General features: G+C 37.4%; 1 protein-coding gene across 1 annotated transcript in view; it reads right to left on the bottom strand.

The window, feature by feature from the left end:
* Positions 1 to 14,470, bottom strand: part of LOC126285446 (xanthine dehydrogenase-like) — a 125,817-nt gene that overhangs the window by 48,979 nt on the left and 62,368 nt on the right. The window contains exons 11-15 of the mRNA XM_049984833.1: positions 7,105 to 7,272; positions 6,791 to 6,956; positions 5,701 to 5,816; positions 4,623 to 4,718; positions 4,324 to 4,534 (exon numbers count right to left, since the gene is read on the bottom strand). Of these exons, the coding sequence (XP_049840790.1) occupies positions 4,324 to 4,534; positions 4,623 to 4,718; positions 5,701 to 5,816; positions 6,791 to 6,956; positions 7,105 to 7,272 (757 nt within the window). The remainder of the gene's footprint in view (positions 1 to 4,323; positions 4,535 to 4,622; positions 4,719 to 5,700; positions 5,817 to 6,790; positions 6,957 to 7,104; positions 7,273 to 14,470) is intronic.

Here is a 14,470-nt window from a genome sequence, read left to right as displayed (position 1 = left end):
GGGAACTAGAAAATTCTTTTATCTACTACTGAATTTTCAATTTACGAGAATGAAAGCCTATATGCAGAATAGTATATATTGCATAATTTATAGATCTGGTTTTATTTATAGTTGGATAGAGTTTTTAGGGGGACAGAACTGTTTAAAGGATATAGTAAAGTTCTCAAGATGAAAATTTTGTTTGAAGCAACAAGAGTACTGTTGGTTACGACCCCTGAGGGAGGAAAAATTAATTTGGATTTTTTTTTTATCAGTGACTTAACTGTCACTGCTACACATCTGATAAATATATTTCATTTTCCAAAACATGCTACAGTCATGGTCCTCATAGGTGGGTTGCCCTTGCCTGACTCCCACCTTGGACCCAACTTACCAAACCAATTTTAGGGGGACCCACAGTTCAATATGGCCTCCATACCATGGTGCAACTTGCCATATTTCACATGAAAATATCCTTACCAGAGCTGAACAAGCAATAAGTGAATAGCTTTGAATTGAACTTCTAACCTTTGGATTGGGCACAAGGCACTAAATACCATGTGGTAGCTGGGCATTTGCATCTAAATATAAGGTTTCATGACGAACAATAGCAGTCTCAGAAAATGCCACTTTGTGGCATTTAAAGCTTACCACAATAGTCAGTGAAGGTGTTTGCCCTTTTTATCAAATAAATTTCTTATAATGTATGACAGTATTGCAAATATCCATTTGGAGCAAGCTAGTAAGTAACGAAGCATTCTGGCTGGATCTAATCTGATACAATTTAATTAACACTTCCATTTTCTCTGTAGACAACAAAATGGACTCCACTAGGTACTAACCAATTACTAACTGACTCTACTGACCAGCTTTAACTACTAGAAAAAGAAAAATAGGAACATCCATAAATATTAAGAAGCATTTCTTGCTTGTATTTTCTTTCCATAGTTCATGAAAACCTTAATATTCCCTCTTGCAGTGTAATGTGATGTACCTTAGTAAGCAGACAAAATCACAAAACAACTTCAAGTGGTGAATTATTTTATGCCTTCTCTTAATCAGAAATCATTAGTGCTTCTGATATTACTACACAACTTTATCAAAATTTCTTCAATGGCTGCATTTAATAAGTGTTTTGCTAAGGTGTTCACAATTCATTTTTAAACAGTTTGACAGATGATATATTCTTCCCACCATGCTGCAGCAGAGAATGCATATTTAAATAAAGTTTTAGTTATGCAAACTTGTGGAACCAGTGACTCCTTCCAGCAAAAGGGATGAAGTGGAAGGGAGACAGGTGAATCAAGATGACTAGAGGTTTAGGAAATGGGGTAGAGTTCAGAAAAGTCATTCAGGACCCCAGGTAAGGGTCTAGTAATTGTCCACTTACCTGGGGTTCTGAATGACTTTTCTGAACTCTACCCCATTTACTAAACCTCTCCAGTTCTTTTCCTTCATCTGTCTTCCTTCCCCTTGAACTGCTCTCCTGGAAATAGGCGTCACTGGCTCAAAAAGCTTGCATACCTAAAACTTTGTGTGTGTGGTTCTGCCATCACTTTGTGAGCAGATTTATTTATCTATCAAAGTACAATATAACGTCAAAACTGATTATTTTCATCATTTTAACACTCCAATACAACTGTGGACTGATTCCACAGTTATCTTTCCGTCAAAAATCACTTATAAATTCAACATTTCCATTAGCGTCTTTTTCTACCTTCCCCTTCTTCCATAACAAATTATTGGCAACAATTGAAGTTAGTCATCATTGCCAGAAGCAGTAATCTCTTGAGGTGCAGAGTGTCAGTCCACGTGTGTGCAATTGTGTGGCGCTGTTCTATCATCAGTTCTTTAATGGATGTATTGCAGGTAAGGAGGTTACTTCCTTTATAATATTGCAAAACAGACAGTTACATTTAGAAACTTTTATATTAATTTATTATCCTAACTGTCATACAATGAGTCTTTCCTTTGACCAACAACGATTAGTGAAATAAGTTACACACTTTTTTTCAGAAGAACAGTGGATGATGATCAGGTTTTGCAGTGGTTGGACGAAGAGCTTGGTACTGATGAATGTAGTGATCTAGAGTCAATATTCAAAAGTGATCACGATTCATATAGTGAGCAGTTGCTGAACAAAAGCGATTCTATCTAAAAGTTTTACTTCTATTTTGGGAAAGACAGTATGCAATGGAATCATCAACCTCTAATCCAAAACAGAAATGTAAGAAGACCTCAACATAATATTGTCAGGCATTTACTGGGTGTCATAGGTGAAGCAAAAATGTCAAGCATTCAATTGATTGTTTACATTGCTACCATCTGTTCTAAATATTCCAGAGACAGGGATGCTGCAAACACTAATATTACAGAAATCAAAGCTTGTTTAGGACTCCTTTTCTTGGCGGATGTGCTATCAACATCACACTAAATTCACTAGCTATCTGGGCTGCAGATGGTACTGGAGTGGAGTACTTCAGACTTTCAAAGGGCATAAACCATTTTCGTTTCTTGCTGTCATATGAGATTTGACGACGTCAGAAACAGAGCTCATTGGAAGGAAATAGACAAATTAGCTGCTGTCCAATTCTTGACAGATCAGTTCAATGAAAAATGCAAGAAACAGTTTATCAGAACTATATACAGTAGATGAAATGCTGGATGCATTCAGGGGCAGATGTGGATTTGTATAATACATTCCATCAAAACTGGAAAAATATGGTATAAATATGTTTGCCCTCACAGATGCAAGGATGTTCTATACAAACCATTTAGAAATGTACTGTGGAAAGCAAGTGGATGGGCCTTATCTCTGAGATAACATCTCATGCTATTGTCAAAATAATGGTGAAATGCATATCCAAATCTGGCAGAAATTTAACATGTGAACCAATTATCACATCAATTCCACTTGTGGCTGACTTGTTGGAAAATGACAAGCTGACAATGGTTGGAACAATTTGAAAAAATAAATGTGAAATTCCTCCATTTGTGACAGTAGCAAAATATCATCCTGTGGAATCCAGCATTTTTGCATTTAGGAAGAATATGACACTGATTTCATATAAACCTAAGAAAGACAAGGTTGTTCTGGTACTGTACTTGCCATGATGATGATGATGGACAGTGATGATGACAGTGATTTGGAAAAGTGCAAGCCAGAAATAATATTTTACAACAAGACTAAATTTGGTGTGGATAAAGTTGATGAGATGAAATGTACATACTCTGTGACAAGAATTACCAGAAGGCAGCCATTTATAATTTTTTCCTCTCTTCTAAATATTGCTGGAATCAATGGATACATAACTTACAAGAGCAATTTTGATTCAACAATTCCCAGAAAAGACTATCTAAAAGTTCTTGCCAAAGAATTGTTGCATGATTATTTGACAAAGGTCAATCATTTAAGTACACCAGTGAACATCAAGAATTGTATCAAGGGAAATTTGGGATTACCAACAGTGAAGCTCTTTCTAGACCTCCACAAACAACAGCTTCAGGAAGATGCATCTTCTGTTATAGGGAAAAAAAACAGACCAATGAGATTTTTCTGCAATGTGTGCAATAAATGTGTATGCCTGGAACATGTCGGTGGATACCTGTGCAGTGAAAATGGCAACCACCACAAGTTATTTACTCGAATTGACAGTGAGGCTGTAAACTCTAGTTTTCTGAATAAGTTTCTGAACTAATTTACTTAAGTGAGTGTTGGTTAATATTCATTTGGAAAAAACAGTGAAAAAACACAATGAACGTGAATTTCAGTGAGTACAATAAATGTTCTTTTTGGTTTATGGGTAAATTATGAGTTAAAATATTTTATGTACACTACTGATGCTAAAATACATTGTGTTTATGAATTCATTGTTTCATTTATGTTATCGAGACTAATATATTTGCTAGCTGTAATGTCAGAATTGTTCATGAAAATGGTGTAAAACACAATGCGGACTCTCAGTCTGCACACTTGTAGCAGAGGTAAAAAATATCATGCATGTAGCAGAGGGTTGAAGCAGTTTCATCATTTCTATGCTGAGGAAGGTAACCAATCTTTTTCTGCACAGTTTTGTCAATGAAAAACTAAGTGTTCCAAGCCATTGTCATGATCAGGAGGCGGCACTAATTGTGGCCTTTAAATTATCATTCTATTATTCACATTAAACATACAGCCTGAAAAGGTACGTGAGTGCAAACTTTGTCCCCAATTTATAAAATAAATTTCATAGTAAACATTGTTTGCAAGTTCAAATGTGTGTGGGAGTCATTAACTGTATTATATTAAACAACTATTACATTTTAAAAACTATCACATTTTTGCACCAATGGCCATATACTTACGTCCAGTTTCTGTTGGCTTCATTTCTCCTGCTACATGCATTCTACTTTTATCACCAGACTTTATTACCTCTCTCAAGTGAATTACAGGCTTATTTACAACATCATAGTCTATTTTCACCAACTTAGCAGCCTTGACTGCAGTATCATGAGATTGTGCTACAACAACCCCCACTGGTTGTCCATTGTACTTAACATTCCCAGAACAAAATAGCTGTAACAGTAATCACCACATTATTTTACCTTTCTCCATAGAATACAATTCAGCATTACATTATAATTCATATTAATCAGTGCTTTACCTCTTCATCTTCATAGCTAAAAAACATTTTAGGAAAAAAGTTGTTCTTTCCTGGTATGTCCTTTGCATCATAAAAAGCAACTACACCTGGAACAGCCTGAAAAATTTTAAGCAGAATGCAATACCCACTGTACAGCATAGTTAAATCAGTTCAAATCCAAGCAAGAAAACTACTCAAGTACAAGACATTAAAAACACTATGGCTTGTGCCCTGAATGTAACTCTGAACAAGACATGATCATGTGCCTTTTCTGCATCATACCAGTGCATCACTAACAGCTATTTCAAACTGTGCAAATTGAATATGTAACATTATGAAGTTCTCTCTCCTGCACACAGAATTAGAAAGTGGAAACTACAATATATGTTTTGGTTGTGCTCACCAGCTCATAGAAATGGAGTTTAAAAGTGTGATTTTCAGTTTTAGACAAGAATAGTTAAGAATGTGTAGATTTTTAAAAAATTATTACTGCCTTTGACTTCAGTTCTTATCTTGAAGAAATAACAATGTAAGCTGAAGTACACCAAACAGTTTTCTCATTACAAACCATAGGTGTGTCAAAGAAAAGGTTAAGAGTTGTTTTGGAGGCACGTTTTTTCTTTCAGGAAACTAAGCATTAGCTTGACAGGGAACTTAGAACTGCTACTCTACACTTCACTTAGGAACAGATAATATGATGATGTAGCACACAGCTCAAGCGTAACCAAGCATGCTTTCCTTAATTCCTCTGTATCAGTATTTTCTATAGTAGCTCTTTTCTCTAACTTCTCCTTGCCTTGCCCTTTCCATGTGCTATACAGCTATTTTGTATTAATTTTTATAGGTTTGAAAATTGGCGCTTAGCTTCAGATACTCCACACACCTGATGGAGGACTAACCTCCTACAGGAAGGGCTGCACAATCCATGATGTGACACCTCAAACCGTGCAGCATTTATTTTTGTTTGTTATTAGTACTGAAGCAGTCTTTGGAAACCGAAGTCATTAAACTTTGTTATCAGTATCATTCTGAATGCTTTAAGTCTGTACTTGTTTAATGATTACCACTGCTATGTAACAAACAACAAGTAAGGACTTACCAAAGCATCTGTGGCATCTATACTTCTGATATGACCATTTGCAATTTCAGTTACAGCAAAAGCACAATATAATTCACCAGGAATAGTAAGTACATCATTCACATACTTTGCTTCACCTGAAATAAATGGTTTTTAAATGAAGGAAATGTTCATGGTAACATTAGAAAATGTAATTTAAGAGCATGGCTCAAATGCACCTAAATAAGTAATAGGAAGAGAGAAATGACCTTAGTAAACTGTGATTCCTTTCTTGCTGCTGTTTGTTGCATATTCAATATGACCATCTGATTGATTCTTTTACAGAAATATAGAACTAGTAAATTTTCTTACTGCTTACTTTCAGGCAACATGTACATTCTTTCAAATTGGTTAGTAACATCTTGTGGAACAATTTTCTGTGGAATAAGGAGGAATATGAAAATAGTTCATGAGGCTGATTTTTTCCAGTCCCAACCATTGTATAAAGAACAAAATTAATTGAACTTTGTTGTATGAGAAGCTCAGGAAGATGCTTCACTCATTTGAAATGTGAGCATACTTCATGATTAAAATTGAGAATTCTACTCTACTTACTAACTCCTGTTCAAGTGTTACATTAATTGTTGGTATGACTGTTACACAGAATTGAATAATGTATGTTCTGCATAGCCCCAAAATTTATGGGTGTCCCTTTACATGGAATTAATTAATAAATTCAAAAACTTTAGTTATCTCTGCTGTTGCTGTCTCTAATGGTATGTATTACAGAGCTCTGTAATGCCCTTTTTTGTGCAAACTTCGATGGTCCTTATTTCTGTGTTCTATGAAATTTCATGACTAATTTTTATTTTCCCCAACTTTGGGAAATGTCACTGTTGTTTGACAGATATACTGTATAAATTACAGCACTTTCACAGCCCTTCTGTTTAACAGAGCAAGATGACGGATTAAGATGGGTGACTAATCAAGCTCCAGTACTATAACATTTGTGAGCAATACTAATCACAACATCTCAAAGTTAGCAATACTATAAATACTATGTGTATTAGACATGTGTAATGAATCTGATGCATATAATTAAACTGAACCAATAAATAGATTTAATATTTACCAGAACATTGCACAAGAGCTTCAATTTTTGGCACTGGCTTTCCAAGGGGCCACAATTCCTTGTGTGTGTCATAGTCTTGTTTCCCAGATGACAATGGCCTCTTCAGCAGTTCACCTCCACTTCTGAGTGCAGGTCTTACTGTCTCCGGAGATATACTCAGCACACACTGCAATTGTATTTTTATGACAATATTAATCTAGTAGTAATATGAACCCAATAGAAGTGTTAGTAAATTTAAGGAACAGACAAGAATTTTCCATTTTAACCATGAGTCTGCTTTAAGTGTAACTATATTAAATATTCCAGTGACATACCTTGTAGAACAAAGCTTCAGCCAAATTCTTACGGTATTCTGGTGAAGCCTCCAGTGGTGTCTCTGAAGGTGTAAGCTCAGAATCTAAAATTTTCAGTGTTTCTTGCAGGATGTCCAGTTCAAAAATATTTTTACCCTCCAAGAATGTCTCTGTTTCTGCAGCATGTACCTATTTGCAATGTGAATTGTTACTACTCTGATCTCATGCATAATATGAAAAAAGTGCACATTGTCCAAAATATCACTTATCAGCTGCCTATTTTGTCTTTTAAAAATATGTATGCAGTAAGATGGTATTTTACAACTTTTAATGTAATTTTTTTTCATATTTTGGCGTGATAAGCTCATTTCCTATTCAAATTTAACCCTTCAGTGGGCTTGTCTTTCATACGTCCATGAGTGGGTGCATTGCAGCTTTTACACCACAATTAGTATTACATTTTTAACCTTAGGAAAAATAAGCTTTATTAGAGAAAACTTAACATTATATGACCCTATAAGAATAATCTTATTTATTTGTAGCCTTCACAATTGTCTGTTATTGTCATTGTAATTTATAACAAGATGATATTCTTTATTGCTTTCATTATGTCGGTTGCACTGATTTATGTGAAAAAAAAGTAATAGGGGAACACATTATGAAATTGAGCATTCATAAACTCTGACTCCTGTTTATGATTGTAAGTAAATTAGTTAACTTCCATCTGCAGCTTACTTTCATATTGCACATTTTTGTATCTATGACACTGTTTCTTGCATTTCATACATACTGTTTCGGTTCTGTTTTTATGCCCGCCACATATGTAAAATTCCAGGTTTTGTTAACTCCTTGGTCTTTTCTTCATGCCTATACTTGGTCAAGAAGGCATGAATATCCTTGGGAAGTGTCTGAAGTAATGCTCTTTGATTCATATGTTCTTTCATTAGGTCCAGAGCAAGATGTTTAAAAAATTTCATCTTTATTATCAGGCTTGTTTAAATTGAAAATAATGTTCCCATTTATGCCAGCAATATCTAGAAGCCCGTAGAAAAGTATAAGTGGCCATTGTCATTTTATTCTGCAAGTGCTTTAGGATGAGCTCATGTGCTTTACAGTGTCTACTTCTCCTTTGCTAGCATTGTATTAAAAATTTACTCAATTTTTTAGTCTATTTCATTCATGCTGTGCATTGTTGATAAAAAATTCACACCTTTTTTTAGTAACAGTCTAGACCATACAAAAATCTTGAAAACTGAAAAAACATAACTTGACTTCTAAGGTTTTATTTGCTTGGAATTCTTGATATATTTACTAATTTTTTCATAGTTCCCAAGAAAGTAGAACCTTAGCCAAGGAGATTTTAAGCCAGATGGTAGCTACTGTAGTAATTGTCAGTCATAAGATTTCTGTTTGTTTTTTCAACTGCTGTCACAAATCTTTGCACAATGTCATTAGGCTTGTTAGACTTCAGGTAGGGTCCTGGCATCTGCTTGCCACATTAAATTTTAAAATTCCGGGTGTAAAATGTTTCGGCATCACACAAGGCATAAATCTCACTCCCATATTTTGCAGGATTATTAGAGAGATATCATACAAATCTGCTGTGTCCTCTGAAAGGATGCAACATCATGTCAATAGTGACAAACTTGCTGACATTGTGGAGAGCAAGGCAGCTGTTGACAAACTCTTGATAGAAGTCCCAAATATGTGCTAATTTGAAACTATTTTCTTTCATTCCAGGTACCCAGTTTGTCAAACCTAAGAGTTCAAAGCAGAAAGTGAAAGCACTTGTAGCTGAAGTGAGATAAAATAATCATTCCTGTACAATCTTTATCCCACAGTTCACAGCAATTTGTGTGTAATCCTTTCTTTATACCCATTAGATACAATGCACCTAGAAGAGCATTTATATCTTGTTTTGTGGGGTCTTTGTAGTCCCATTCTCTTGAATATTGGACTTCAGCTCTTACTATTCTGAATGTATCAGTTTGTATTTTCAACAATCATCCAATCAGTAATAAATAGGTAGAATGAATCAGTTTATTTTTCCATAATTTCAGCACTGCTTTAGGACCTGGCAGAACTTTTAGGATGTTCTTGGCTTTGGTTTTAGAAGGAGGAGGAAGCATTTCACTTATCCAAATAATTTCTTTATCTTTTCCTATATAAAATTGGTAATCATCTCCTCTTCAACCGGGTGGCAGGGGGGGGGGGGTCGTCATCTGTTTCCTCTGTTGATTGTTCAGAGTGATGATTATTCTAATTTTTCTGACAATTGTCACAATACTTTCTCAAAGTCTTCAACAATTACAATTAGATGGTCCCTGTCAAATGCCCTCTTTTTCTGCATTTCCACATCTTTAATGAGATGTATGAAGCACGTTTTTATAAAAGTAATATATTGCAGCAAATCAATATCCAAGATTGTAAAAAGTAATAAAAATTGCATATGGGAACTTTGATTCAATTCAAATATTCATTGTATCTAATATATAGAAAGACTCTTGAGGCATAAGAAAAACAAAAATGTAGAAAATACTTAATTCACAAGGCACGTAGCAGCAAACACACCACAAATGCAACACTCATATTTCAAACAACAATAGCAACCAAACTGCTAAAAGCATGAATTGCACAAATATAGTAAGTGGTGACATCTGTTGAGAATAACGAATACGTATCTAGATGTGGTCAAAACTGTAATGCCATCTATGATACAATTAGGAAACTAAATCTTGCAGTTAACTGCCACAAGTGCATCCATTGAAGGGGTGATTCAGTTTCACTGCACCGACCAACTGAACACCCATAAATATAATAGTAATTTTGTCTGACTCTTAGATTTTATTGTTATATGTTACATCTGAATAGCAGTTGCAGTTATTCATAATCTTTTTCACGATTTGAGATACAAGTTGTAGATGTGCACAGGTGTTAATGAAAGTTTTCATCAGACTAATACTGAAAGGAGATTTTTTTAAAAAGAAGTCCCACAGGTAAAATGTTTTGTGACAAAAGAAGTGATGTTTCCATGAATCAGTTTTGCAGTAGTGATCATAATGCATGTTAACTGCTGCCAACAAATTTTCTGTGCTTTTTGTAAATTTTTCTTTGGATCAGTTATCTTCATTCCACTGCTCAGATGTGTGTGTTCTGCTATAATTTACACAATTGGCTTTCGCAACATGAATTTTTTTGCACATTTTCAGCTTTTCTTGTTCAAATTTAACATTAGTAGTAATATGACACAGCTGTTCAGGAAATCATTTTGTAGTGTCACTTTCTCCACTTTCACCATGAAATATCTGTGTACACTACTTTTAAGAAATACACTCCTGGAAATAGAAAAAAGAACACATTGACACCGGTGTGTCAGACCCACCATACTTGCTCCGGACACTGCGAGAGGGCTGTACAAGCAATGATCACACGCACGGCACAGCGGACACACCAGGAACTGCGGTGTTGGCCGTCAAATGGCGCTAGCTGCGCAGCATTTGTGCACCACCGCCGTCAGTGTCAGCCAGTTTTCCGTGGCATACGGAGCTCCATCGCAGTCTTTAACATTGGTAGCATGCTGCGACAGCGTGGACGTGAACCGTATGCGCAGTTGACGGACTTTGAGCGAGGGCGTATAGTGGGCATGCGGGAGGCCGGGTGGACGTACCGCCCAATTGCTCAACACGTGGGCCGTGAGGTCTCCACAGTACATCGATGTTGTCGCCAGTGGTCAGCGGAAGGTGCACATGCCCGTCGACCTGGGACCGGACCGCAGCGACGCACGGATGCACGCCAAGACCGTAGGATCCTACGCAGTGCCGTATGGGACCGCACCGCCACTTCCCAGCAAATTAGGGACACTGTTGCTCCTGGGGTATCGGCGAGGACCACTCGCTACCGTCTCCATGAAGCTGGGCTACGGTCCCGCACACCGTTAGGCCGTCTTCCGCTCACGCCCCAACATTGTGCAGCCCGCCTCCAATGGTGTCGCGACAGGCGTGAATGGAGGGACGAATGGAGACGTGTCGTCTTCAGCGATGAGAGTCGCTTCTGCCTTGGTGCCAATGATGGTTGTATGCGTGTTTGGCACCGTGCAGGTGAGCGCCACAATCAGGACTGCATAGGACCGAGGCACACAGGGCCAACACCCGGCATCATGGTGTGGGGAGCGATCTCCTACACTGGCCGTACACCTCTGGTGATCGTCGAGGGACACTGAATAGTGCACGGTACATCCAAACCATCATCGAACCCATCGTTCTACCATTCCTAGACCGGCAAGGGAACTTGCTGTTCCAACAGGACAATGCACGTCCGCATGTATCCCGTGCCACCCAACGTGCTCTAGAAGGTGTAAGTCAACTACACTGGCCAGCAAGATCTCCGGATCTGTCCCCCATTGAGCATGTTTGGGACTGGATGAAGCGTCGTCTCACGCGGTTGCACGTCCAGCATGAACGCTGGTCCAACTGAGGCGCCTGGTGGAAATGGCATGGCAAGCCGTTCCACAGGACTACATCCAGCATCTCTACGATCGTCTCCATGGGAGACTAGCAGCCTGCATTGCTGCAAAAGGTGGATATACACTGTACTAGTGCCGACACTGTGCATGCTCTGTTGCCTGTGTATGTGCCTGTGGTTCTGTCAGTGTGATCATGTGATGTATCTGACCCCAGGAATGTGTCAAAGTTTCCCCTTCCTGGGACAATGAATTCATGGTGTTCTTATTTCAGTTTCCAGGAGTGTATAACTATACTTTGTCATATAACTAAGTTACTTCCAAGTGCTGTCAGGTTTACAGTTCTTTTTGTTAAATGATTGAATTTCATTAAAAGGATTAGATTTTAACATGCTGCTTTTCATCTCACACCATCATGGCATTTGGTCAATTACTGGTTTGTGAGTTTAATTATTGTGGGTGTAATAACTGTGTGTGACTATTCTATTCATGAATGTAATTTAATAACATACAACTGGGAATATAACCAGTACTGATGGGAAGCATGCATCAAGAGGCACTTCTGGTGCAGCATGCCTCAGGAGACACACTGAAATATGCCACCTCCAGAAATAATGATATCCCTTTGTCCTCAATCTAAGGTTCTCGAAAACTTGTAGAGTAGGCTAAAAGTCTTGGCTCTAAATGAAGGTGTGACCAGTGCACAATGAAAAATCTTAGAGCTATTGATAAATTGACCTCTGTCTGGTCATTAGTATTACACAAATGATTATAGTTTCATAGGACTCTTGATTGAAAATGGTGACTGATGATAACATTGTGTGTCAACCATCTTATTCATCACTGTGTAAGCAGCAGGCAATGTAAATGGACAGTTATTTCTTCTCCAACCAATTATGTGGTATGTTATGTCATTCAATACCTGAAAGCTGAAGGAACAGTGCAGAGAAAATTCATTGTACTGTGGTATTTGTATGATGGGATTGTATGACTTTTGTGGGAATGGTTCAGAGAATTTAAGGCTGGTAATGCAGACTGCACAGATGTGCTTGATGAAAGTGACCAATTAAGACAGACATTCAGACATAAGTGATAAACTTTCACAAAATTAATGTCTTAATTTCTGACCTTTCTAAAAGTGTGACTAATTTCAAGCCTAGCCCTCTAACATTGTCACAGAGGACTTTGGTTATTGTAAATTGTGTAGAGCGGGTACCAAAATGTCTACTGTCCACAAAACAAAGAATGTGTTGACCCTTGACATTCCTTCAGCCTGGAACTGTGTTTGACATGTCTTACTCAGGCTGCCCAAGGTTACTACTTCAGTGGGTGATCACTACCTACTGATTATGGCTCTGAGGAATCCTGACAGCAATGCCACCATGTTGAAAAATTCGTTTCATGCAGCCACAGGCCATTGTGTTATGACTCAAACTGTGTGCAATAGGCTGCATGATGTGTAACCTCACTCCTGACGTCCATGGTGACATCCATCTTTGCAACCATGACACTATGCAGGGCAGTACAGATGGGCCCAGTGACACGCCAAATGGACCACTCAGGATTGGCATCATGTTCTCTTCACCAATGAGTGTCGTGTATGCCTTCAACCAAACAATTGTTGGAGACATGTCTGGAGGCAACACGGTCAGATGAACGCCTTAGCCACACTGTCCAGTGAGTACAGTGAGGTGGAGGTTCCCTTCAGATTGCTGTACACACTGATATCTCTAATACTCATAATGGCACACCAAAACAGGACTACCACCTGTCAAGGTCTCACTGTAAGTACAACACTCAATGTGTGGTTTTCATGAGCAATAAAAAGGGCAGAAATGATTTTTATATTCCAATTTACTGTAAATGGTCTGGAACTCTCAGAAATGAGAGTGAAGCAAAACTGTTTTGATATATGTATTTCACGTAAGGCTCCTGTAAGTATTAACAGAATTGATTTCATTTCTGACATGATTGTAGTGCACAATGCAGGATTGTAAGTAGTTTGAGAAATTTTCACCATCCATAAATCAGGATAATTTAGTTTCTTCAAATGTACTGCAGTATTTTACTGAAACCACATAACACTTGTGGCATTATGTTAAATAGCACTGTCCTACTTTAAGTGAGACTTTTCACTTACATCCACATTTCCAAGCTACCATATGGTTGTATGGCAGTGGGTGCATAATATATCATTGTGTCAATTTTTTTCACTCTCATGATCATATTTACTATATCTGTATGTCACGTTAACCATTATTGTTTAATGAAATACGAATTTTCAACTTTGGCTGAAATTGCTATGCACCACCAAAGAAGTTGCTTATATTTTAGTCTCTATGACATACAAAAATGTGAATACATCTCTTCAGTTATATTTTTTGCATAGAAAATTTAGAATGAAGACAAATCAGTCTAATTCAAGGGTAGACAAACAGATTTATGTAATGGTAAACTTTTTAAATACAATCCATACTAGTTTTAGTTCTGTCACTTGTTTTCATATTAACATTTAGTAAATGCAGCCATTTGGAGCCACATATTGGCATGGCAAACTGCTGTGCATTGCTAGATTAGTAAAATAACCTTGTCTTATGCTACCTCTACTGCTTGACACTTATCAGTACACTGCTTTACTGAACAGCCACAGCTACTCATAGTGCGTGTCGTTAACACTGCAAACACATATTGGTGTAGTTCAGAGAATTTATGAGATTGCAAGGCATTGCAAACTTTTGAGACGCATTTTCATCTCCAGTTTCTTAAGAGTAGGTTTGTTGCTGTGTGTGCTAAAATTTTAGCATCATATCCATAACTTGCCGTTTGAAGGCAGCCTGTCTTACAATACCATGCAGAACTATCATACTGATAATGTCAGAGCAAAGTTTTCATGTTTATCAGAGCAAGTCGTACTTCAATGCAAAGCTA

The sequence above is a fragment of the Schistocerca gregaria genome, chromosome 8, assembly GCF_023897955.1.
Source record: "Schistocerca gregaria isolate iqSchGreg1 chromosome 8, iqSchGreg1.2, whole genome shotgun sequence".
In the NCBI taxonomy this organism is placed as follows: Eukaryota; Metazoa; Arthropoda; class Insecta; order Orthoptera; family Acrididae; genus Schistocerca; species Schistocerca gregaria.
The sequence above is the reverse complement of the archived record's forward strand: the minus strand, read 5'-3'. Positions and strand labels throughout refer to the sequence as shown.